Source organism: Melitaea cinxia, chromosome 22 (assembly GCF_905220565.1).
Source record: "Melitaea cinxia chromosome 22, ilMelCinx1.1, whole genome shotgun sequence".
NCBI classification, from domain to species: Eukaryota; Metazoa; Arthropoda; class Insecta; order Lepidoptera; family Nymphalidae; genus Melitaea; species Melitaea cinxia.
In genome coordinates, this window is record NC_059415.1 from 9,835,419 (window position 1) to 9,847,240 (window position 11,822).

The 11,822-nt window shown below is 34.6% G+C and overlaps 2 protein-coding genes and 2 long non-coding RNA genes across 5 annotated transcripts; 3 read left to right on the forward strand and 1 right to left on the reverse strand.

Annotated features, from left to right (window-relative positions):
* The first annotated feature begins 707 nt into the window (after nucleotides 1-707).
* LOC123664549 lies at nucleotides 708-1,577 on the forward strand. Of its 2 annotated transcripts, none has more exons than XR_006744838.1 (2): nucleotides 708-774; nucleotides 1,015-1,577. It is a non-coding gene; the product is annotated as an uncharacterized LOC123664549 (long non-coding RNA). The 2 variants fall into 2 exon arrangements; XR_006744839.1 differs by having other exon boundaries at nucleotides 734-788.
* Nucleotides 1,578-2,278: 701 nt separating this feature from the next.
* Nucleotides 2,279-4,316, forward strand: LOC123664610. The gene is made up of 2 exons (XM_045599128.1): nucleotides 2,279-4,255; nucleotides 4,293-4,316. Exons 1-2 carry the CDS (start codon nucleotides 2,279-2,281, stop codon nucleotides 4,314-4,316), a joined length of 2,001 nt encoding a protein of 666 aa, XP_045455084.1.
* A 33-nt stretch (nucleotides 4,317-4,349) lies between these two features.
* LOC123664752 lies at nucleotides 4,350-4,779 on the reverse strand. Its single transcript, XR_006744887.1, has 3 exons — nucleotides 4,768-4,779; nucleotides 4,473-4,544; nucleotides 4,350-4,366 (listed from the first exon to the last, which is right to left on the reverse strand). It is a non-coding gene; the product is annotated as an uncharacterized LOC123664752 (long non-coding RNA).
* Nucleotides 4,780-4,804: 25 nt separating this feature from the next.
* On the forward strand, nucleotides 4,805-7,438 carry LOC123664611. The gene has a single exon (XM_045599129.1). The coding sequence runs from the start codon at nucleotides 4,805-4,807 to the stop codon at nucleotides 7,436-7,438; it is 2,634 nt and encodes an 877-aa protein (XP_045455085.1).
* Nucleotides 7,439-11,822: the final 4,384 nt, after the last annotated feature.

Sequence of the window (11,822 nt, forward strand, 5' to 3'; positions counted from 1 at the left end):
TATAGACAAAGTGGGTTCATTTTAAATACAAATTTAGCCAATTGAAACAATATACCTACACAACGAACGAACGATACGAATAATATGTTTTGAAAAAAATAACAAAAAATTCTAAAATTGATCATAATAGTTATTACGTAGTTATACTCACGAACTAAAACATTAAAAAGTGATGAACCTACCTACCTTATTTTTAAGCGACTTCAAAAAAAAAAAAGGACGAAAAAAAGGTTGTCAATTCGCCTATATTGTTACATCAGAACTTTTGACTGGGTAAACCGATTTCTGTTTTTTTTTTTTTCAATTATGCGTGTCATGTTAAAATTTAATTGAGTCTCGTTTAAATTTAATTGAGATCTATTGTGATCTCTTGTGCTTTTTAGTAATTTTAAATAATGCGTATTTACTTTACTATTTTTTCGTCGATCTACGTTGTATTATATCTCATAACTTTTTACTGGGTACACCGATTTCGATATTTTTTTTTAATGAGTACCTACTATTTGTGTAATCTTTGATAATGCGTATTTACTTGACTGTTGTTTTGTATTCTACGTTGTTAATGTAACATATATAATGTTATAAATTTATTTTGGGGCGTAATTGCTCTTTTCTTTTTGTTAGGCGTTGACGTATATTAGCGCAGTCCTTGTGACGTGTGGTTTTGCGTATCAGGCGGGGACATGGTGAGTAGGATTTAGCTCATCAGTATATAAGCGCTTGTGGCGAGTGACTCTTTCTTTTCCTTCGTCTCCAGCCACGGCCAGGTTCAGTGTGCGATTTGTTGTGTGACTCATTGTGCTACTAACGTAGATTAAGTTCTTGTTTTAATTATGATTGTGTATGTTGATTGTGTCGTGATTGGACTATTTGAAATTGTTTCAAGAAGTTTTATTTGTTTAATTTTGTAAGATGTTAGATGGTGCTTTGTCCTTAGTGGGCCATTTCCATGTCAACCCAGAGACATTGGGGGTTGGCTATGGGAAAGAGTCACCTTCTGGTGTGACCTTCCAGGGTCCTTGGCGAGGCGGTGACGGGCGGTGCCGGGTGCTTCTGGTGTGACCACGAGGCGAGTCATTTTGCCCAACCTTTCCGGTTCTGATGGTTATCGACCCTGTGGCAGTCGGCGACGCTTATTTTACGTCGCCAGAAATCGTGGGGAGCTGTGTGAGCTTAACCACGTGGTGCAAGGTGGTGCTACGGGCGGTACCAACTACCACGTAGTGCTTCGGAGCATGATCGGCTAAGTGACATTTAGTAACCTCCAACCTTGTGCTAGGAATAATTCGAACCTTTTATAAGCTAGTGCTATAGTTTTTTAATTACGTTTTATTTTAAAATTTAGACAAGTTCGTGTGTTCCTAATTTTAATTTTAGTATTAAAAAATTGTTATCTTATTTAAATTCCAAGAGTGTGCAAGACAGTTTTTTTTATTTGCGAGCAAATAATATTATTTTCTAACTAAAATCGTCTGGTTAAAAAAAAACACTAAACGAAAGAAAAAGTTTGTTTCAAATTGTTGATTTTACTAATAATTGAATAGTGAAGAAAATATAAGAATATTACAGTAAGAAAATCTGATTTTTTTTATTCTTCCTCATATGTGACGAGCACTCTAATAATGTCCTGTCCATTTGATTATTTGTATAGTTATCATGCGCGGGCATTTTTTATATTATCATATTATTCACTTAGTCTATAACTGTTAGTGTATAAATCTTCTAATAGATGGCGCTGATGGCAATTTAAATCGCGCTTAAACTATTTCTTTTCGATTGCACGTAGTTTAAAAGTTGATTTGAATAAATTAGTACGGTTCGGTAATATTACGGCGTTTCATTATACATTTCGTGGTCCTTCGTAGTCGGATAAGTGTTAAGTAGTGAAAAAGTGCAAGTGTCGTGTAGTGAAGTTGTGTGGTGCAAAATTAGTGAACTGTGAAGTGACGCTTAACAGGATTGCAGTGATAGTGACGGGACTGCTCTTCTTTGTTTGTGGACTTAGCGGTAACGTGAGTACAGTGGTGTTAAATTAACTTAGTCTCTGGTGAATAATCGAACTTAGAATAATTTCGTAAAGTGACTTAGAATTCTTACGTGTTATGTGGACTTAGCGAATTCAATTATTAGGCGTTGTTTGGACTTAGAAAATTTTCAAACAAACTGGACTTAGTAAAATTATTGTTTTCAAAATTAACTGTAACAACTGTCAGTGACATAATAAAAATAGACTTTAGAAATTGTGCTTGAATTGTTTTTAAACTTAAAATTACGAAATATGGCTGATATTAAAACGCAAATAGGAATTATTACTGAATTGTCAAACAAAATCATAAAGTTGTTAACTAATACTAAGAAATGTAGCCGATCCAAAATAACAAGAGGTTATTTGGACACGCGATTAGAGACATTAAACGAGTATATGGATTCATATAACAAACAATATCATTATTTTCAAACAAAATATTCGGAAAAGGAATTAAAAAGTTGTGACTTCGATTCGGAGAATAACTATAGTATTACGGAAGATGCCTATTTGGATTTAAAAACGTTGTTAAAGGATTATTTATATGAATTAGATTCTACTCATACCTCCGGTAAGAATGCTAATGACACTTCTGACTTCTCAAAATTGAAACCAAAATTGCCACCAATACCAATACCAAAATTTAATGGAGATTACAGTAATTGGATAAGTTTCAGAGATCTGTATCTATCACTCATACATAATGATAATAACTTGTCAAATATTGAGAAACATCATTACTTGAAATCTAGTTTGACCGGAGAAGCCGAACAATTGCTTCAAAATTTTAGTCTCAGTGATGCAAATTACCAAGATGCGTGGCAAAAATTAGTTGACAGATTTGACAATCAAAGAGTTATAGTAAACAATATCTTAAACCGCTTATTGAACCAAAAGAAGATGACAACGGAATCTACACAAGGTATTAAAGACTTATTAGATACTACTACTCAATGCCTCGACTCGCTAAAGAATATCAGAATTGATGTATCAAATTGGGATGCAATCATAGTGCATATAACTGTTAAAAAATTAGATACTGAATCACACAAGTTGTGGGAACAGTCCCTGGAAAACTCAACTGATATACCTACGTTTCACCAATTAACCTTGTTTTTAGAAAAAAGATTTCGCTCTATGGAAATGATATACACTACGCAACCTAAGGATTATGTAAGAAAACCTATGCCGCAAAAAGTCACTAACGTCAAATCTTTTGTAATGGAAATGAAAAATGCTTGCACATATTGTTCACAGAATCATTATATTTGCCACTGTAAAGATTTTGCCAACTTAAAGGTTTCAGAACGCCAGGACTTCATTAAGAGAAACAACATATGCTTTAATTGCCTTATTAAGGGACATAATGTTTTGAACTGTAGACAGAGTACAACTTGTAAGAAATGTGGGCGACGCCATCACACTCTGCTGCATTACACACCCTTCAATAAGACAGACTTATTAAGTGGTAGCTCATCTTCAACTGAAGAAAAGAGAGAACATCCTGCTTCATCTTGCAACACAGTTTGTATGAAAACTGAAACTCAGAGCCACCAAGTAATTTTAGCGACAGCTCAATTGGCTGTAAAGGCACAAAAGGGTAATACATACATCTTACGAGCGCTAATAGATCAAGGTTCTCAGGCCTCATTCCTTACTGAAGCAGCTGCACAACTATTACAACTGGACCGTATTCCTGTGCATGGCAAAGTCACTGGTGTATCCAATTCAACAGTGGTTACAATAAGGTCTATGGTGAAATTTACAATACAATCTACTAAGCAATGTACACAACCAATTGAAGTTAAAGCTTATATACTTAAAAAACTTACTTCATTACTACCTTCAAGGGAATTCGCACAAGATGCCTGGCCTTCTACAATGTCTTTAGATCTAGCAGATCCAGAGTATTACAAGCCAAGGCATATTGATATTTTGTTGGGTGCCGACGTGCATGCTGAAATAATACAAGAAGGTATACACAAACACAAGTCTCTTGTCGCAGTCAATTCTCGCTTGGGCTGGTTAATATCTGGAAGAGTCTCACAAATAGAACCACAAAAACATGATGTCATTGTCACTCACACAAAAGTTGATGTGGATCAGTTGCTCAGGCAGTTTTGGGAAATAGAAGAGCCCTTATCTCATGAGAAACCTCTCACAGAACTGGAAGTGTTGTGCGAGGAACACTTTAAGAAAACTCACACTCGTACTGATGAAGGACGATATGTTGTTCACTTACCTTTTCGAGAAACTCCACCAACAGCGCTCGGTGACACTAAACTTGTAGCGCTGTGTCGTCTGCAACAGATGGAAAAGCGTTTCACACAATCATATGACCTGAAAGAAAAATACATAAGGTTTATGGATGAATATTTAACAAGTGGACATATGGAACCTGTACCTGAAAGAGAACTTAAAACAAAAAATCAATGTTACTACTTACCTCATCATGCTGTAGTGCGACCAGAGAATATCAGCACTAAATTAAGAGTAGTGTTTGATGGAAGTGCTACACCTGTCAATGGAAAATCATTAAATGAAGAATTATTAACAGGACCTTCTATACTACAAGATATAAGGAATCTGATCACTCGCTGGAGACAACACAAAATTTGCTTGATTGGTGACATAATGAAGATGTACAGACAGATTTTGATATCAAAGGAAGACCGTGATTATCAAAGGATATTATGGCGAAAATCTCCCAAGGATCCAGTAGAAGAGTACCGACTACTTACTGTAACATATGGTACATCCTCGGCACCATTTCTGGCAATGCGTACCTTGCATCAGCTCGCTGAAGATGAAACTGTTAACTTCCCTCAAGAATCTGCAATAATAAAATCAGATATTTACATGGATGACCTGATGACAGGAGCCTCCACCGAAGAAGATGCAATAAGGCTACAAAGTGGCTTGACAGAGCTACTTAATCGTGGTGGTTTCAAACTACACAAGTGGTCGTCTAACAGTGAATCAGTGTTGTCTAAAATCCCAAATGACGATAGAGAGTCACAAAGTGTAGTGCATATTAAGGTTCAAGGTACAATTAAGGCATTAGGTATAGTATGGAATTCACAGACAGACAATTTTGAGCTAAAATTAAACTTAGATTGTGATACTGAACTCATTACTAAAAGAAATGTACTCTCTGCTATAGCTAAGACTTTTGACCCTCTGGGTTGGTTGGCACCGGCTATCATTTGTCTTAAAATATTTATGCAAAAGCTGTGGTTAGCGGGCTTAGACTGGGATGAAGAATTGACTCCAGAGTTGAAAGCTGAATGGTTGACTTACATTGAAAATTTTGCAAATGCACAAACCATTGAGCTTCCACGCTGGCTCTTCATTTCAAATGTAACGTCTGAAATTGAACTTCATGGATTTTGTGATGCATCTTGTGTTGCTTATGCTTGTGTTGTGTACCTCAGAGTTCGGGATGGTGACAAAGTTAATATTCGTTTGATTGCTGCCAAATCACGGGTAGCTCCTGTAAAACAAGTATCACTACCTCGTCTTGAACTTTGTGGTGCAGTATTACTGGCTAGGATGCTAAGAGTATTGATACTGGAATTAAAGATTGATAAAAGTAATGTGTACGCTTGGACAGATTCTACCATCGTTTTGGCTTGGTTGCGGAAAACTCCTAATAACTGGTCTACTTTTGTTGCTAATCGCACGGCTGAAATTTTGACTTGTACAAATAGCTCTCAATGGCATCACATTCCCTCTATTTGTAATCCTGCTGATGTAGCCTCGCGTGGAATTAATCCAATTGAATTACAGCAGTCAGAACTATGGTGGAATGGCCCTACATTTTTAAAACAACCAACTGTTATTGCAAATGATAGTCACATTCCTGAAACAAATTTAGAATTAAAAACAAAGGTACTTACTCATGTTTGTTTAAATGAAAATTTTATTGATTCTTATCTGTATAAATTCTCAAACCTTTCCAAATTAGTCCGTGTGACAGCATATTGTCAGAGATTCATACAAAATTGTAAACTTAAAGGGCAAAGGAATATTAGTTCATTTTTAACTGCAACTGAACTAAAAAGTTCATTAAATCTTTGTATTAAATTATCACAACACAAATATTTTGAAATTGAAATTGATTGTTTGTCACAAGGGAAATGTGTCCCTAAGAAAAGTAAATTGTATACTCTTAATCCTTACCTTGATAAAGATCAAATTGTAAGAGTGGGTGGGCGACTCCGCAATGCAGAAATACCTCCTTATCAAAAGTCACCTATTGTTTTAAGTCACAATTGTCAACTATCCAAATTAATAACTATTGATGCTCACATAAGGACACTGCATGGAGGTCATCAACTCACATTAAACTATATAAGACAAAAATACTGGATATTTAGAGTTAAAAACTTAACCAAAATTGTTATTAAAAAATGTATTCCTTGTTTTAAACAAAGCGCTGTACCTCACTTTCCATTTATGGGTAATCTACCTCACTATAGAGTACGGCCTGATCGTCCCTTCAGGACTACAGGCACAGACTTTGCAGGACCTTTTAGCTTAAAACTGTACCCAGGTAGATGTAAAAAACTTTGTAAAGCTTATATTTGTCTTTTTGTGTGTACTGTAACAAAAGCCATTCACCTGGAAGTAGTAAGTGACTTGACCTCTTCTGCCTTTATAGCCGCGTTTAAAAGATTTACAGCTCGACGTGGTCACTGTAAGGATATGTGGAGTGACTGCGGTACAAATTTTGTTGGGGCTTCACGGGAATTAGATATAGTTTTTAAAAATGTTAAATCTCATGTTGTTTCAGAAATTTCAGAATTATTAGCTAATGACCAAACAAACTGGCACTTTATACCACCTCACTCTCCTCACTTCGGGGGATTGTGGGAGTCCGGGGTGAAATCAGTAAAAACACATTTGAAAAGAGTTATTGGTCAAACTTCCCTTACTTTTGAGGAGTTTTATACTCTTTTAACACAAATCGAGTCATGTGTAAACTCCCGTCCTTTAACCTTAATTAATTCTTCCTTAGATGAACCTCCATTAACACCTGGACATTTTTTGATTGGCGAGCCTCCGTTCGTTGTGCCTGATGAACCACTTGAAAATGTAAAATTGAGTCCCCTTCAACGCTGGCGCATGTTACAGCAAATGATGCAAAGCTTTTGGCACCGCTGGCAAAATGAATATTTAGTTTCCCTCCAAAATCGTTCTAAATGGAATAAGGGTTGTCCAGACATAAAGATTGGTACTATTGTTCTAGTGAAAGATGATAGACTGCCACCAGGCAAATGGCTTTTGGGTCGAGTAATTGATAAACATCCAGGTGTGGATGGCATAACTAGAGTAGTGACACTTCAAAATAAAACTAAAAAGTTTAAAAGACCTATAGTCAAGCTATGCCCTCTACCCATGGACGATTGAGTGATCTTCAATATTATGATTATGAATTTAGTTGTTAATTTACTTTTGTTAATTAAGGACTAAGTCGTCCTTGGGGTGGCGGGATGTTAGTGTATAAATCTTCTAATAGATGGCGCTGATGGCAATTTAAATCGCGCTTAAACTATTTCTTTTCGATTGCACGTAGTTTAAAAGTTGATTTGAATAAATTAGTACGGTTCGGTAATATTACGGCGTTTCATTATACAATAACATATTATAAAGAATAGTTAATTTTTCTCTGCAACTTGTTCCTGATTAAAACCTCTTAGACAATTTTAAAAATTTGTCTAATAAAATAAACTGTTGCTTTTTTTCCTAAACTGAAAGGAACAATAATCTACACCAAAAAATAGACCTCTTACTCTATTGAATAAATTATCAAAATCGAAAACCTTTTTTATTTAAATGCGCTTCAAAAGCACTTTTAAATCGTCATAATATATATTATACTGGCGAACTTCGTATCACCTTATTTTTTTCTGAAATATAGTAATAACATAATATATCAAAATAAAATATAGCCTATCTTTTAAGTTGGATGAAACTGCACACGGTGTGCAAATTTGACTAAAATCGGTTAAGTAGTTTAGGAGTCCATTGAGGAAAAACATTGTGACACGAGATTTATATATATTAAGAAGATTACTGTGCAATTATATTTAGTGGTCGAAATTCAACCTTAATTATTTGAAATGATAAGTTTTAACAATAGGTTCTGTTGTCAAAGACTATTATACTTCTATAGTAATAAACTATTTTTAATTAAAAAAAATTTAAATATATATTTTTTAAATTTATTAAAATATATCAAAGCTTATACCTGTATCATAAATTTTTGATATTTCGAAACGCATCAATGAATTGCCTCTGGAATAAATAAGAGTTACATATTAAATATGCAGTTTCAAGTAATTATCGCGTTTTGCATAGCATTCAGCGGAGCAGCCCTGCGTGAAATATTGTGTAGTTATATCCCTAGAGAAATTATGTAGTGAGCTCGACTTTCCACCTACTATTGTAACTTACATTCGTGCTCCGACAATATATGCATTACGTTTGCATTTTGATTCGTAACGTGCATTCGAAAATGTTCATACAAAGTATTTTGTATGGATCATACAAATTACATTCCATAGATAAATACACAGTAGAAATAAGTAAATCGACTGTGTTATTGAATTTATTCTTAACATTTTATTGCGATAGTAGGAATCTTCTATGTGATTAATATATTAATAGATCGTAAATTAGATATTAATCAAAAGTTATTTATTTTTTTAACTACACATATAAAACACATGAGTTCACGTTATTTTTGGCGTGAACTTGTGGAGGCCTATGTCCAGCAGTGGACTGTATATATGATGATGATTTATTTTTTTAGTTGTACTTTTAATGCAGTAATATAAAACAAAGTGGAGTCAAGGCAGAGGCATGTAATTAAATCAAAATGTAGTATATTTTGATCGAGGGCTCTTAATTAATTGAGCAGTATAATGGCTTACCAAAGATTGTAACATATATAAATGTTACTAATTTGTTTGATGCGTAATTGCTCTTTTCTTTTACTAGGCGTTGCACAGCTAAATTATACTGTTTCCAAGCAATATTATGTTCCTGTAATGAGTAAAAGAGCTATAAATTGGGGAAAGAGTAAAACGTGAGAGTCTGTAACACGCTTCTAATGATCCTGGTGTTGTAGGTGTCCATGGGTACGGTATCCGCAGATTAGATGGGGCGTACGCTTGTTTGCCAGTTTTACAGTAAAAATAGTTAATTAAACACGTAGTACTCATCCACAACCACGTCGAAGAAACAAAAACCTGTGTTGTGCCTAAACTACTGCTTTTGATCGATATTTGGTTTAAAACTTAAAGTTGCACGTAGTAAGAATGTACTTTAATGATACGCTATTTAAGTAAGTGGTAAGTTTGCCGTGTGGTGTCGGCCAAGTAGAATAGCGACCACCCCCTTTCTTCCCGTGGGGGTTGTAAAAGGCGACCGAGGGATAAACCTGGCACAAAATCATCAGGGTCCTGGAGAGGGAAAACTTTATTTGATACCCGGAATGGGGTCTCCGTCAAGCATTCGTAGCGTAACTCTAATGCGAAAGACTCCTGCAGCTGAATTGGCTCCACACGTATTGACTCGTCGTTCCTGTGGGCTTAGCCAGTGAGGTCGAGAGGGTGGCGCAGAGCTTAGGCAGCTCTGCGTTTTCCTGAAGAGTGTCCTAGACGACACCGTGTCTATCTGACACTGTCTAAATCGCCTGTAATAGACGAACTAAAGCCAATGATTTAAGTAAGTGGATGGAAAGAACAACAATAATTTTATTTTGGTATTACTTTTAGCCCGTGTATACAAACTTCGATACATAATTAAGTATAAGGCGGGTAGCTGCAAAATACACAACAACACTTTTGTGAGCTCTCTGTTTTTATATTTAAATTAAATATATAAATATCAGTATATATGAGTGATATGTGCTAAAGGTTCATAATACCTGTCAGTTAAAGTCCTCTCATAGTAATATTTCTACTAAATTGTACGTAACTCCAGTTTCTGCTGTCATCTGCAAAAATCACCGCTATCTTAAATTACTACACAAGCTATGGAGTCAATCAAACAGTCTATAGATGATCTGGCTTCACAACTGAATACTAAAATGGCTGAGTTCCAACAAACCCTACAAGCAACTAGTAGCCCTACATCCAATATAGCTGCTCAATTCAGTATATTTCGCACTTTCGTACTAACTGCATTGGAAAGTCTGCAATTGCAGCTTAGAGTGTTAACTAATCAGGTTGACGAGCTTGAAATGAGAAGCAGGAGAAAAATTCTACTAGTACACGGTATACCTGAGACATCTAATGAGAATACAACATCAGCCGCTGTCAAAGCCTTGTCTGATCATATCAAGATTCCTGAGTTAGAGTGCACTGCTGTCAGTCGAAGCCAACGCATGGGCCGCTTGGCTGCTGGTAAACCAAGACCAATTCTTATAAAGTTTAATGATCTTGCATTGCGAAATAAAATCTGGTACTCCAAAACTAATTTAAAAAATACTGGCATCACACTATCGGAATTTTTAACAAAAAGTCGCCACGAAGCATTCATGTCCGCAAGGCAGCGTTTTGGAGTCTCGAAGTGCTGGACAAAAGAAGGACAGATCATCATAATCGGTCCAGACGGCGTTCGGCACCGCATTGTTTCCACGGCTGATATAACGGTAATAATGAATCAATGTGAAGTACAAGAGCCAGCTCCTACAACTGATGCAACTAGAACAGTAGATATATCACCTCCAGCCTCCAATTTAAAGGGTACTAAAACTTCCCAGTCTCTTCTTGCACCAAGGCCCAAAAGGAATGTTAAAAATTAATTAATTTATCTTATATTATTCTTAATTTTTTTTTTCTCTTTCTTTTATTTTGAATTTATTGAATGATTACAAATATATCAAATGTATTAACGTTTATACAATTATTACCATTATGTTGTATAAAACAATTATTACCATTATGTTACATAAAACAATTCCTTCCTTAAGGTCGATTATTGCCTGTAATCTGTGTTGTATACTCTTATCGGTATCGGTATTTGTAACTTTCACTTAATTTTATTTTATTTTGTAATTATAAAGTAGGTAAACAGCATTTACATTGAAGATGTACTTAACCAATCTGTCGTTAAACATACTATGACAACACAATATGACAATGTCAAAATTGACGTACTTGCTGTTTAATCTTTTCCTTCTAGTGTGGCAAATGCTGAATGCCACACAGCCTAAAGATGGTTTAGAGACATGTTTCCCATACTCAATACTTAAACCACGGATTCAATGTAAATGCTTTTTTATTTTTTATTTTATTTATTGTTTTTATTTTTATTGTTGTTCTATTTTCTTTTTTTTTTTCTTTTTAGGGCTTACTGTTTTTACTACCTTTATTTTAAATTTTATACTGACTCCATATTTCCTTTTCCTTTTTTTCTTTTTTTTATATATTTTTCTTTGCGAGAATGGTAAAGTAATTGAATTTAGTTTCCTTGTTCAATTTTGCTTAGTATTGTAATGTTGTAAACTTGTAATTATTAAGATTTGTATTATAACGCTGGCAGGTATGAGAAATTATTTATTTGTTTTTATTTATTTATTTATTTTATTTATCACTTTTATTGTTCTCTTTAATACATTATTAATATTATTATTATTTACGTTTAATATATATACTACATTTTTATTATATGGTTTTATACATATACATTTTTAGATTGCATAATTATATATATATACTTATTGTTATTTTTATTATTATCTTGCATATACAATGCTCAATATTAGCGGTACAGCTATTTCTGA